The following is a 14,469-nucleotide window of genomic DNA, read 5'->3' on the forward strand; positions in this document are numbered from 1 at the left end:
AGTGGATATTCATCCGATCCACCTGATTATTCGTGGATATGGACGATCTAAATGGATATGGATATGGATGTGGATGAAAAAATTTCATCCATGAACCCGCTTTCACCCGAAATAACTAAATATATAAATTTATCACTCAAATTAGTATCATTTATGTATTGATATTTTATTAATTATATTCATATTCATCTTTCTTTATATTTTCTCTAAAAATATAACTTTCTTCTTATATTTTGTTTTGTTTAAATAATCAAATGTATTTATCATACTTTGGTGATTCAAATGTGATTTCATGTAACTAAAAGTAAGCAACTTACATGTCGATATCTTTACACGTTTAATAGGTTATCTATTGAATATTTGTTATATAGATTAGTAAAATGTGACTTTCGGTCGCATAAACTATTAAAAATATTACTTTTGATCGTATATAGTGAACCACCGCTTATAATTGTTAAAAATAAAATAAATTTAAACGGATATGGATAATTATTCATTAACCCGCTTCACCCGACGTATATGGATATGGATGAATGAAAAGTAAAAAAAATAAATGGATATGCCTCAATCCATATCCGATCATTGCCATCCCTAATCACAATAGAGTGTTCTAACCCTGGGGCGTTACAGTCGTGAAATCGGCCACTGTTATTTCGCCGATTGGTTTCTTCAATTATTCATGAACGATATGGAGATTGATTCATCTTCATCATCATCATCTGAACCTAATTTGCATTATCTTTCCCCAAAAGATCGTATACTTAAGGTACTGCATATATCACGTGTCTATGATATGATTTTTTTTAATATTTTCTCCTAAGTTCTGTACCGAATTTAGGGCATTGTTAACAATTATTATAATACACAGTAATTTTTGTGAATGTGTCAATAAATTGGGGAATTTGTTGCTGGTGTTACGATGATTAGTGTATCTAGGTTTAGTTTTTACTTTGTTTTGTGTGATTGATTACTGATATAGTTTGAGTTTTAGTTAATGGATAGTATAGTTTAAATTTTTACCCTCCTTTGTTGACTAATTATGGTTTAGAGGTAGTTTGGTGATCATATATTTGACTAAAAATGTCAAAATTAGGTTTTTAGGTTTAACTGTACTCATATTGACACTGGAAATATAGGTGAGTATTGTCTTTTGATGCTAAATGATTTCAGTTTTTTTGTTTTACCAGAGAACAAATTTTTTAAGTGTACATCATGTTTATTTTCTTTTTTTTTATAACAGAGGCTTGTCTTGATAAACGTGCCTGAAGAGTACCTGGAGCATCTGCAGTTGGGGATAATCACATATATCAAAGAGCACAAGTCACGACTACAACATGTAGTCAATGCAATTTTGCCAACTGATACTGAAATGGAGGCTGCCATGAAACCACAAGCAAACCCTACCATTGAAGATATACTACACGAAAGCATGGTTTGGTTGCAGTGGTTAATGTTCGAAGGTGATCCTAGTCACGTGCTACAACGACTGGCGTTCATGAATATTGGGCAACGTGGTGTTTGTGGGTCTGTATGGGGCAACAATGATATAGCTTACCGATGTCGAACATGTGAACATGATCCCACTTGTGCGATTTGTGTTCCATGTTTTCAAAACGGTAACCATAAAGATCATGATTATTCTATTATATACACCGGTGGTGGATGCTGTGATTGTGGGGACGTGACAGCATGGAAACGTACTGGATTTTGTTCTAAACATAAAGGAGCCGAACAAATACAACCACTTCAAACCATCCGGGCATAGCCTGGGTGGCCAGGGTGCCCCGCAAATGCTCAGTTGACCTAGTCAATTGGCAATTCACTCCTAAATGGCGAAGGTTCGAATCTCGGTTCGGCCACCAGTTGTATTAGGCGCTGAGACAGGGGTTGGTTCCGACCACACTTGCCCGGGGCTGTGCTGACCCGCGTACAGTTGGCATCCAAAGGGTGCATGGGGTTAAAGGTTCCTCACCATGATAACCTTTTTTTCACTCCTAAATACAACCACTTCAAGAAGATGTCGCAAAGATCTTAGGTCCCGTTTTGGATTGCCTTCTTGTTTGGTGGAATAAAAAATTAATATATGCAGAGAGTATGCATCAAATTGAGCCTTCAACTGATGATACTGCTGCACAACCTAAAAAGGTTGCTGACGTGGTACCATCAACGGTGGTGGGATTACTTTTGGAATTTGGTAAATGCAGTGAAAGTTTGCTCAGTTTTGTTTCGGGAAGATTATGCATGATAGACGATCTATTGGAATTTCTTGTAATGGCAGAGATGTTTTTGGTTCCTGAAGTTCGGAAGCTTCAGGAGTTGCTTTTGAAATGGCTAAGTGACCCTTTCTTTAAGTATGAGTTTGCAAAGGCTTTTTTAAATTATTATCCAATGGTTATAAATGAAGCTGTAAAAGAGTGTAAGGATTCTGTTTTTAGAAAGTATTCACTACTGCCGACGTTTTCAGTACAAATTTTTACCGTCCCTACTCTGACACCCCGTCTCGTTAAGGAAATGGATCTATTGGCCATACTGTTGCAATGTTTATGCAGTATAATCAGTTGTTGTTCCCAAGATAATCGACTACTGGTATATTAAACTTCCACTAATATATTTGTTATAATTATATGTACTTTTCAATCTTTGTGTTGCATTAATACTTTGTCTTCAGGTTTCAAAATGGGGAAACTTGTACGAAACTACTCATCGTGTGGTAGAAGATATCCGATTTGTCATGAGCCATTCGACAATACCAAAATACATGACTAGTGAACGACGTGACATTTCAAGAAAATGGATGAAACTGTTGGCCTTTGTGCAGGGAATGAGCCCGCAAAAGCGAGAAACGAATATTCATATAGAAGAAGAAAACGAGAACATGCATCTGCCTTTTGTTTTTGGTCACTCTATTGCAAATATTCATGCTTTATTAGTGGCTGGAGCATTTTCAACAGAAGATGAATCATCTTCCTCTATGAATAAGCAGGATTTCGATGAACAAGATGGTGTAAGACATGCAAAAGTGGGCAGACTTTCACAAGAAAGCTCTGTGTCTGGTGTTAATGCGCGGGGTATTTCATCGAATAATGCTGATAGTGATGCAGTCCTGGCTTCAATTTCGTGGTTAATGTTCGAGTGTTTAAAAGCTATTGGAGGTTGGTTGAAAGTCGACAATACATCAGGAGCTCTTTTCAGTCCCTTTAATTCAAGATCAACCAATGCTTCTGGTAGTAATTTCTTTCATTTAAAGAGAAAACTTTCTAAGTTTAGAAAGGGAAAAGCTATTTCTGCAAGTTTCGGTGCTCATCAACGTTTGAACGGGTCAAATGACATCATTTCTGCAGGTTCTGGCGATCATCCACTGGAAGGAGAAGATCACGCAAACGAATTAGAGGTTCTGAAGTTGGCAGATTGGCCAAAATTTGAATATGATGTCAGTTCACAGGAGATATCGGTACACATTCCATTGCATCGTTTACTCTCATTGGTTTTACAAAAAGCATTGAAAAGGTTTTATGGTGATTCATCAACCAAATATGGTGATTTTTTTGGCCAATTGTTAGCTGGTTGCCATCCACATGGATTCTCTGCTTTTGTTATGGAACATCCTCTGCGTATTAGGGTTTTTTGTAGTCAAGTTCATGCTGGTATGTGGCGGAAAAACGGTGATGCTGCTATACTATCTTATGAGTGGTATCGTTCGGTTCGCTGGTAGGCAGAATAGTTTTGAATATGATCTGATAGAAGCTTCTTATAAGATTAAATTTTTTCATTTTTATTACTTTTCTCTGTTATTTTCATTGCAGGTCTGAGCAGGGTTTGGAGCTCGATTTATTTCTTCTACAGTGTTGTGCTGCCTTAGCTCCACCAGATCTTTATATTGCTAGAATCATAGAACGTTTTGGTCTATCAACGTACCTTTCCCTGAATCTGGAAAGAGATGATGAGTACGTATCTTTTTGTAAACTCTTTAGTTGTATATCTATTTGGGTTTTGTTTGTGTACTGTGTTGTATTTGATGTTTTTTATAGTAACTTAATGTGGTGATTAAAGACCTTTGTAAACTTTTGTATACACATTTTTCCCCTTTGATTTTATTAAGTTTTGTTCTTTTTTACATGTTTAGTGTATAGGATGTACCTATTGATCTTAAGACTTTTGCCGAATTGTTTGCCCCAGGTGAAGATACTTAATCCGTTTAGGTTATAATGTAACACAATTATGAATGATATTTTCAGGTATGAAGCGGTTTTAGTGCAAGAAATGTTAAATCTAATCATACAGATAGTTAAAGAAAGGCGATTTTGTGGATTAACTAAAGCTCAATGTCTGCAGCGTGAGTTAGTTTATAAGTTATCAACTGGAAACGCTACTCATAGTCAATTAGTTAAGTCCCTGCCTCGTGACCTTTCCAAAGTTGACCAATTCCATCAGATTTTGGATACTGTAGCTGAGTACTCTTATCCATCCGGGATTAAACAGGTAACTGTTTATGAGATTAACATATTTATAATGGCATTTGATGTACTAAATATAATAATCCATTGTTTTATAGGGTATGTACAAATTACGTTTGGAATACTGGAAAGAATTAGATTTGTATCATCCTCGCTGGAACTCACGGGATTTGCAAGTTGCAGAAGAAAGATACTTGCGTTTTTGTCAAGTGTCTGCATTGACCAATCAGCTTCCGAAATGGACTAAAATTTATCCCCCACTTAACGGGTTAGCTAAATTGGCCACGTGTAAAACAGTTCTACAACTCATCCGAGCTGTACTATTTTACGCACTTTTTACCGATAAGCTGATGACATCACGTGCTCCCGATGGTGTTCTTATAACAGCATTGCACTTGTTATCACTAGCATTGGACATTTGTCAAGTGCAGATCGAATCTGGTGATACTGATAATGATAATTCTATCCCTCTTTTAGCCTTTGCCGGTGAAGAAGTGTCCGCTGGGTTATACAATGGATACGACAATCAAAGCTTATTATCTCTTCTTGTTTCGTTGATGAGGATAAATCAAAAAGAAAACGTTTACGATTCTGTGGAAAACGGCGGGTTTGACCTCTCGTTTTTGATCAAGGGTCTTCTTCAGAAATTTGCAAAATTGGACTCTGGATGCCTTGAAAAACTGCTAACACTATCACCTGAAGTTGTTAATCAGCTATCTGGTTCTAAGCCGACTAGTGATAATAATACTGATAACAATACTTCCATTTCTGATAGTGATAAACGAAAGGCTAAAGCACGTGAGAGACAAGCTGCAATAATGGTCAGCTCTGTTCATTTGCTGTTTTTGTATCTGTTCTCTAATGTATACTACCAATATGAATATATTTTTTGTATTATAATATATATCTTAATATCTTAAATGCAGGAAAAAATGAAAGCACAGCAATCCAAATTCATGGAGAGCATAAACTCAACAATAGACACTGGCTTAGTTGATTTAAATGATGTTGAAGAAAATATATCCGACGTTGCAAATGATTTAGATGAACCTGAGCATGTAGTCTGCTCTCTTTGTCATGATGCCAGTTCAAAGTCTCCAGTGTCTTTTTTAATTCTTCTTCAGGTTAGTTATCCCATATATTGTTTCTACTGTTATTTTATATTTATTTTGTAAAAATTGTTTATTAATTTTTTTATCTTGATATTAGAAATCCAAGGTTGTGAGTTTACTTGATAAAGGTCCACCGTCATGGAATAAACAAGTTAATAGATCTGGGAAGGAGCAAGTCTCTACTAGTGAGGGCACATCGAATATCGAATCGTCAAGCAGTTCAGAAACAATAACATCATCATCTGACTTAATGGAGTTAGTTCAAAATGCGATTAATGAATTCGCTTCCACCGGTCAACCAAACGAGGTTGATGCGTTCCTGGAATTCATCAAAATCCGCTTCCCATCTCTGAAACATATACATGTTCCTCAAACTTTACATGACAATAATCAACCAACCATATCTTTGGGTGATGTTATTGCATTTGAAGAAAATATGTACACACAGATTCTGGACATTATGGAAAGTGATATGCTGCAGCCAGATGTTTTAACGAAGGCAGATGATTTTACTGCTGCTGGATCTAGTTCACATCTGAGTGTTAATTCAAATGAACCCCTTTTGCTCGGAAAGTACATCGCCTCACTATCTGATGAAATTTTGAATACCCCGTCGCCCTCGGAAACTGGTGGGTCCCGCAGTAAGGCACAGACTAGCTCAGTGAATTCACAGCTTCCATATGATGGGTTTGGACCTTCTGATTGCAATGGGATTTACGTTTCATCATGTGGGCATGCTGTGCATCAGGTCTGCCTTGATCGTTATCTGCGGTCACTGAAGGAAAGGTAAGATCGATCAAATATTTAATCATTACTATTATGTTAGGATCATGTTGTTGTAATATTTAATTGGAAACATTATCTGTAGATACACAAGAAGACTTGATTTTGAAGGAGGACATATCGTGGATCCAGACCAGGTATGTGTTTGTTTCCTGCTGCATTTTTTTTTTTTGTTTTTTTTTTGTTTTTTTTAAAATACCTTCTTACTTCTTTTCATCTGTTTGTTCAGGGGGAGTTTTTGTGCCCTGTTTGTCGTGGACTTGCAAATTCTGTTTTACCTGATATACCTAAAGAAGGAATGAAGGGCAGTGGGTTATCGAAAAGTCCCAGTTCGTTTTCTTCAGATACCATTGACGTTTTTCTCCTTAGACAGTCACTCTCTCTTTTGCACGCTGCGGCTGATGTTTCTAGGAGTGAGCTGCTCAAATCTTTCCCGGTGCAGCGGAAGGGAGGAATAGGCACAAATCTTGAATCCGCGGTTCGTTTACTACGTGAAATGTATTTCCCAGAAAATGATAAAGTTTCGGGATCAAATCGGTTACGTGACTCAACGATTATGTGGGATACACTTAAGTATTCCCTTATATCTACAGAAATTGCTGCTCGATCTGAAAAAACTTCTTCAGCTACCAATTTTTGCACTAGTGCTTTGTATGAAGAATTAAGGTCTTCCAGTGGGTTTATTTTGTCATTATTGCTAAAAATTGTCAACAGTATCAGATCAGATATATATTTATTTGTTTGGGTTTATTGTTTAATCTATTACTTTTTCCTGATGAACAGATATATTTCTGTTTAAGAACTGGGTATTACGATGAAGCAAGGGATGTTGCTTTCCGATCTCGTGTTTCTCACCAGTTTGCATCACAGGTACTGATATTATTCGGTGTACATATATGTATTTATGTATGTTTTTAAACGACCCCTACTTATTTTATTCTTATCTTGACAGCTGGCTGAATGGATCACCAATGGAGGTATGGTATCAGGGGAGACTGCTTCTATTGCAGCAGGCGAATGTGAAAAAATGTTAAGAATGGGTGATCGAGCAGGCAGGGGTACATTTGACAAGAAAAAGTTACTGCTATATGCACTCATATCCGGGTCCCGCAGGCAGATCGATCGATTACTTAGGGAACAACCTACACTCTTTAACACCATAGAGGATTTCTTGTGGTTCAAGCTATGCGCTGTTCGAGACTCTAATGACAGACCAAATTCTGTTGATTTAAACGAAGGATTAACACCCTACAATTTGGATGACTTGCAGGCTTACTTAAACAAATTTGAACCTTCTTATTATACAAAATATGGGAAAGACCCGTTAGTATATCCTTATGTGCTGCTGTTGAGCATACAGTTGGTGCCAGCTGTCTTATATCTGTCTAAGGATATTGGAGATGATGGATACAACATAGATGCTGCACATATAGCGATTGTGCTGGCAGACCATGGTGTTTTATCCAATGTCGGTGGGACAGGTCACAAGTTAGGGGTAATGGATGCCTTTGCTGAGCCAGCTAGTATTATAAGACAGTACGGTTTACTGTACTTGCGGCACAATAATCTTTCGATGGCATTGGAATATTATGCCCAAGCTGCCATCACAGTGGGCGGTGGACAGGTGTCTTGGTCCGGGAGAGGGAATGTAGATCAGCAACGGCAGCGGACGTTGATGATGCAGCAGCTTCTTATGGAGATATTATTGCGTGAAGGTGGAATAATTCTGTTACTTGGGCCAAGAGGGGCTGGAGAAGAAGGTGAGTTGGGGCGGTTTATGAATGATCGAAAAGAAAGGCACCAGTTTCTGCTTGAAGCTGCTCGTCAGTGTCAGGAAGCAGGGCTAAACGACAAAGTAAAATTTCATTCTTTTTCTATTAATCTAGAATCAGTTTTAGTTGTTTATTTCATCTGTCAGTGTAAGGATGTGTTTTATATGCTAATGTTTCATTTTCAAAACAGTCTATAGAAATACATAAGAGAATTGGGGCATATTCAGCTGCGCTGAATACCATAAACATGAGTCTATCTGAAGCTATATGTTCTTTATCACGTGGTAGACTGGATGGTGAGAGTCGGACATCCGGGCTTGTTCATTCTGGAAATGAGTTGCTGGAGACGTTTAAATACCATCAGAATGTCAGGTGAAATTTTCACCTGATTGTGATAATAGGCTTTTATGAATTTGATACTTTGCAGCAAAAGCGTAGTGATGTTATTTATTTTACTGTTTTTCAGCCTCTTTCCGCGCATCATTGACTTCCATTTGTATATATTGTGAATCTGCTATTCTTGTAGTCCAATTTATCAGAAACCATTAATTTAAAGGTGGCAGAATGGGCGGGTCGTGAGCATTGGTTAACAGTTCGGGTTGAAACTAACATACGTTAGATAGTTATTGTATTGAAAATGATCACAAAGTATTGCTAGTTACAATAATAGTAATCTACTTAATGATGTAGGAGGCTGTTAGTATTTGGGTGACTTACAATTCGTTCGGCCTAATGTTCTGATTTATTTAAGTTATGCATTTGATGAATTTGTTATATTTCTTGCTGACTTGTTCATTTGTCTCATCTTTAAGTTATCTGATGAATTGCAAACGTGTCATTGTGCAGTCTTCAAGAGAGAGAACATGTGTTAGAACAAGAAACCTTGTTAAGACAGCTTGAGACAATTTTGTCCATCCATAAATTGGCCAGGCAAGACCATTATTTAGATGCTCTAAGGGAGTTGGCCAAGCTTCCCTTTCTTCCTTTCGATCCCCGAGCCCCTGATACGGCGACGGACATGTTCCAAAACTTGTCCCCCTACGTCCAAGCTTGTGTTCCAGACCTTCTTAAAGTCTCTCTTCAGTGTATAGACAATGTCAGAGATTCAGATGGGTCTCTCCGTGCATTGAAAACCAAGGTATGGTTGTAGTTGTGAGATATAAATCATTCCTCATTTAGTTCTTAAATTTACAAAGTTTTAACTAGAACGCATGTTAGCACTAGTAGAAGTCTATGACTACTGTTAAATGGCTAAATTGTTTCTTAACAAGATGAGGCTAAGATAATATGTAGACCATTAACCATAAGATATCTTACTATCTGATTGTAACAACTGCTAATGCCTAGTGGGAAACTATGATAGTCCAGTTTGTCTAACCAAACTAGGAAATGGTAGCTGTAAGTGCAAAGGAAAAAAAAGAAAAAAAAAAAGAAAGAAAACAACTGCTAATGACGTTTCTTCGCTCAACATATTCTTAGTTTATTAGTATGGATGTCTAGAACTCAAACCACTTAGGGTGTGTATGGTTGTCTCTTAATTGAATGGTTCATTACCGAATGCTAACCGTTCAACATTCAGTGTATTTGTTACTGTCATCTGAACGACAGACAGATAATGTTGAACTGTTCAGCAATCTGTGCTGAACCATTTAGAGTTCAAATTCTCTGAACTATTGAGCACCTTCATTTCCTTAAATATGCTTTTTAAGTAATGTCCAAAACACTTATCAAACAGTTATATTCTTTTATTTATTCATTTAAAAGCTTAAAACATTAATTTTACATCATTTTGTAGAGTTTATTCAGAATGATTATCAAACACTTAGAACAAAGTTCATTTGAAACCTTTGAATCATTCAACTTTAAACCATTCAACGCTTAATCGTTTTATTTTATTGGGTTACAAAAACTATATTATTGCAGTAAAAAATATATCTGAATAAAGCAATTTATGATGTATGTGTAAAATCTAGTTTGGACAACTCCGACCCTTAGGTTCCCTTTTAACTGTAATATTCAAGATCTGGTTGGCTCGTTTGTTAATCAAGCATAACGTGATCAATCCATGATTAAGTAAGCGAATAGATAATACAACCTCTTATTCAATTCATTCAATTTCAATTTCAACATATATATATATATATATATAATAATATTAAAAATATAAATATATTATGGATTTTATTTAGGAGGGGGATCATCTTATTATATAACTTGGCATCACGACTCTTCTACTGTTATCTTTTAACATTTTGTATGGATATTTTTCTGGTGCAGATTGCTAATTTCCTTGCGAACAATTTGAATCGCAATTGGCCACGTGACTTGTATGAGAGAGTAGCTCGAACCTTGTGAAACAATAGCTCTTGTGTTCCGGTATATGAGACATAATTGGACTTTTAAAGCTTTTGTTTTGGTTAGCGAAGTGCACAAAAAGCGAAAGTTTAAGTCAAGGTTATGCAACTATGAACTTTGAATGTATGATTTAATGGTGCATATGCATATGATGATGTTGTAGCTGTCTTTTCTTCTCTGCAAATGCCAACTTCAAAAGTTTTTTTTTTTCTTTTTCTTCATGCTTCATAGAATTTCTAGAATTTTTTTTTTATTCCCTCCGGGGACAGAGTGAGGCCTTTCTGTAGGAGGATTAACATACATGCTACGTTATATATTTATTCTTGGCGAAAAAACAAGAAACGGGATACAACTAAGGAACTTTCTAAAAAATTGAAAAAATCTATCAAAATGATAGAAATAAACATTCGACAAGCTTTATCCAGTTTCAATAATAGTACAAGACACTTTTTGTGTTATTGAAAGAGATCTAATGATAAAGAACCTAAGTTTGGTTTCAAATTATTGTAAATAAATCAAATGTAAATCAGACCACCACTGACAGACCAGGGGATTCAACTTCTTTGCCTGTGGGGGGAAATGTTAAAGAGATGGGATAATTTGTATGGAGCCTCGACTGGGTCTCTAATTTGAGATGGTGAGCATTGTTGGTACGAAAATTATGATAATTCCATAGGATTATGAAGAATTTAAGATATTTACGGCTATGTTTCCTGGACAATGTGCTAATGCATCCAATATTAAGTTTGAAGAGTTTAAGGGTGCGTTTGATAAAACTGATTAATTTAGTGCTGAATGGTTCATAATCTGAATGGTTCAGAGCCTCTGAATAAAGTTTGCTCTGAATGAAAATAAGCTGTTTGATAATCATTTAGAACGAACGATATGAACCGAGTAAAACTACCTTATTAACATGTTACATTAATAAAAAATTTAATATACTTGTTAGTTAAGTGATTAGGGGATATGATTTCACGACAATATTACAGAAAATTTAGGCTCTTAATGGTTAAGAGAGTGTTTCTGCTCTGAATGGTTCAGAGCTTAATTCTGAACCATTCAGCACCATATGTCATTCAGAGGTCAGAAACAAACGCACTGAATGCTGAACGGTTCAGCATTCAGTGCTGAACGGTTCAACATTCAGTGCTGAACCATTCCATTAATAGTTAAACAAACGCACCCTAAGCAAGAAATCATAGAAGCAACTCTGAACAATAAAGATAATTTTTATGAATTCATGTTTGTTAAGAAAAGGAGGGGGACAAGGGAAAGGGAAAGGTGGATGAGTATGCGTTGAAAGATGTTGAGGCTGAAGATTGTTTTAATTTCAGTCGGTACAACAATTTGAAATTACTTGAAGAGGAAATCTTAATAAACTTTGCACCGGATGTCGCACATAATCAAGATTATTTAACTACTGTAAAAAAAAAGTTGTTGAAAGTGTATTCAACAAAGATAGGAGACATCAATTGAATCTGACAAATAACAAGAATCGATCATAAAAGCTCCATTATTTATCGAAGAACAAGCTTATAGAATTTTTTGCAAGGAGGAAATCGAGATGATCGACAGATTCAGTGGCGGATCCAAGATTTTTTTTCACCGGGGGCAAAAAAAAATTTAAAACCGTAGCAATTTTTTCTGGGCAAAATATGAAGGTTTTGGGGAAAAATGGAATTTTTTTAGGCAAATTATGGAGGTTTTGGGGAAAAATTTGAAGGTTTTGGGACAAAAAAAAATCCACCGGAACAAAGTCGAAAAATCCAAAATTTTTACACCGAAAATTGGAAATCCACTGGGGGCGGGCGCCCCCGGTCCCCACATAAATCCGCCCCTGGACAGAATCAATATGCGTTTAAAAGAATACGTACATAATACAAGATGATTACTAAGAGATACGAATTAGCGCGATGAAGAATATCTAAGAAAACAAATAATATATCATCTTCAAGCTATTACGAAGGTTTATTGTGTGGACTTCTGTAGGATCTTCAATACTCAATTCACAACTCAAAAATAAAATACGGTTTAAGACTCGAATATTATATTACGTTAATATATGCTAGATATGTTATGTTATGTTATATTATATTATATTAAATTAAATTAAATTATATTATATTATATTATATTATATTATATTATATTATATTATATTATATTATATTATATTATATTAACCTACCTAATGTAATACAAATACATAATTCCAAACACATTTAAACACTAAGAATTTTCTAGTATATATTTTACATATTAATAATTGTAAGAAAAAATTACTTGAGTGGCCCTGTGTTTTACTCCAAGTTTCACGTGAAGTCCATATGTTTTTTTCCTGACTTGGCTGGTCAATGTTACATGGGTGGTCCTGACGCTAACAGACGTTAGAAAGTTCGTTAAGTGAATTGTAACAACCCTGCTTATTCCGTCACTTCCATTAACTGTCTGTTAATCGTTTTAATGGTGATTACTTGACTTTTTATGTATTTAAGTGCATTAAATACATACTTAATCCTTGGAGGGTTACGATAATTAATATAGGTTAATATTAATTTGAAAATATATTTCGGATAAAGAAATACGATAAAAACGATACGGTTTGGATAACTGCAAAAACTACTTTTTGAGCAACGAAATGCTCGGGTTTATTTTAATAATTATTTTAATAATTATTAACTTTTGTAAATATTTAATTTATTGGGTTTTTAATAGATTAAACGTTTGGTTGCGTTTTAACGATCGGTTTAGCGTTCCGGGCCTTCGGTACGTTTAAACGACACTTGAAACGAGCCACGATTACACGCTTTTGCAAAACGAGAGCCCGGGATATCCCCATTGGGCCCAATCGGCGAACCCACCCTACTCCACCCCTTTAATTTTAGTGTTGGGCTTGTTTAATTACTAGTGATTAGAATTTAGGGCCCTAAACTAAATACTAGTTAACCTAAGACTACTGGACATAATCCCTAGCACAATTCCAGTCGACTTCTTTCTTCCTCCTCCCTCTCCCAAACTGTCGACCACCATCACCCATACCACCATCAATTTTTAATCTTTTGCTCAAGCCTTGAACACGAAAAGTGTAATTCGCATCGCCATCTACGCATTGGTGTGATTTAATTGTTGATCAAAGGTATAATTGCATAAACGCTAACTTTAAAAATCTGATTTTTATAAAGTTTCATAGTCTATGTTAGTCTATTGCTCGATTCATCATGTTTGTATGCATCATTAGTCGTTAATTTGATCGTATTGCATGTTTTATGTAAAAACCGAATTGAATGTTTATAATACTGATATGATGGACTTGTCTACTGTAAATGATTATTATCTAGATGGAAAGAGGTCAAAAAATATATAACGTTAGGCTCAAGAATCAATTGATTTCATTATCGTATACTCTAGATATGTTAAATCTAAGTTTTGTTGTGATCTTGCTTTGAAACCAAATTTTCTGAGTTGTATGTGTAGCGACCCGACAAAATTGTCATTGACGGTGCCGACTACTTAAGTCTCGTTACGTGGTCATTGTAGTGACCCGAACTTTTCCATGTTTATATATATTAATTGAGATTGATATTTACATGATTAAATGTTTCCAACATGTTAAGCAATCAAATTTGTTAAGACTTGATTAATTGAAATATGTTTCATATAGAAAATTGACCACCCAAGTTGACCGGCGATTCACGAACGTTAAAACTTGTAAAAATGACATGACGATATATATATGGATATACATATGGTTAACATGAGATTATGATAAGTAAGTATCTCCATAAGTATATTAACAATGAGTTATATACATATAAACAAGACTACTAACTTAAGGATTTCGAAACGAGACATATATGTAACGATTATCGTTGTAACGACATTTAAATGTATATATATCATATTAAGATATATTAATATATCATAATATCATGATAATATAATAATTTAACATCTCATTAGATATAATAAACAATGGGTTAACAACATTAATTG

The 14,469-nt window shown here is 35.4% G+C and overlaps 1 protein-coding gene across 1 annotated transcript; it reads left to right on the plus strand.

Annotated features, from left to right (window-relative positions):
- The first annotated feature begins 604 nt into the window (after nucleotides 1-604).
- LOC139842026 (E3 ubiquitin-protein ligase PRT6-like) lies at nucleotides 605-10,658 on the plus strand. The gene is made up of 16 exons (XM_071832205.1): nucleotides 605-766; nucleotides 1,241-1,733; nucleotides 1,997-2,586; nucleotides 2,669-3,708; nucleotides 3,804-3,944; nucleotides 4,236-4,479; nucleotides 4,553-5,275; nucleotides 5,381-5,578; nucleotides 5,664-6,352; nucleotides 6,435-6,486; nucleotides 6,579-7,088; nucleotides 7,133-7,219; nucleotides 7,302-8,204; nucleotides 8,312-8,493; nucleotides 8,968-9,259; nucleotides 10,399-10,658. The coding sequence occupies exons 1-16, from the start codon at nucleotides 680-682 to the stop codon at nucleotides 10,474-10,476; spliced, it is 6,309 nt and encodes a 2,102-aa protein (XP_071688306.1). The 5' UTR covers nucleotides 605-679; the 3' UTR covers nucleotides 10,477-10,658.
- Nucleotides 10,659-14,469: the final 3,811 nt, after the last annotated feature.

Source organism: Rutidosis leptorrhynchoides, chromosome 1 (genome assembly GCF_046630445.1).
Source record: "Rutidosis leptorrhynchoides isolate AG116_Rl617_1_P2 chromosome 1, CSIRO_AGI_Rlap_v1, whole genome shotgun sequence".
In the NCBI taxonomy this organism is placed as follows: domain Eukaryota; kingdom Viridiplantae; phylum Streptophyta; class Magnoliopsida; order Asterales; family Asteraceae; genus Rutidosis; species Rutidosis leptorrhynchoides.

What these genes read in the sequence shown, in the direction of transcription:
- LOC139842026 (XM_071832205.1), top strand. Translation starts at nt 680, where the DNA reads ATGAACGATATGGAGATTGATTCATCTTCATCATCATCATCTGAACCT. An exon ending in CCCAAGATAATCGACTACTG is followed by an intron (nt 2,587 to 2,668) that starts GTATATTAAACT and finishes CTTTGTCTTCAG; the next exon opens with GTTTCAAAATGGGGAAACTT. An exon ending in CTTTTTTAATTCTTCTTCAG is followed by an intron (nt 5,579 to 5,663) that starts GTTAGTTATCCC and finishes TCTTGATATTAG; the next exon opens with AAATCCAAGGTTGTGAGTTT.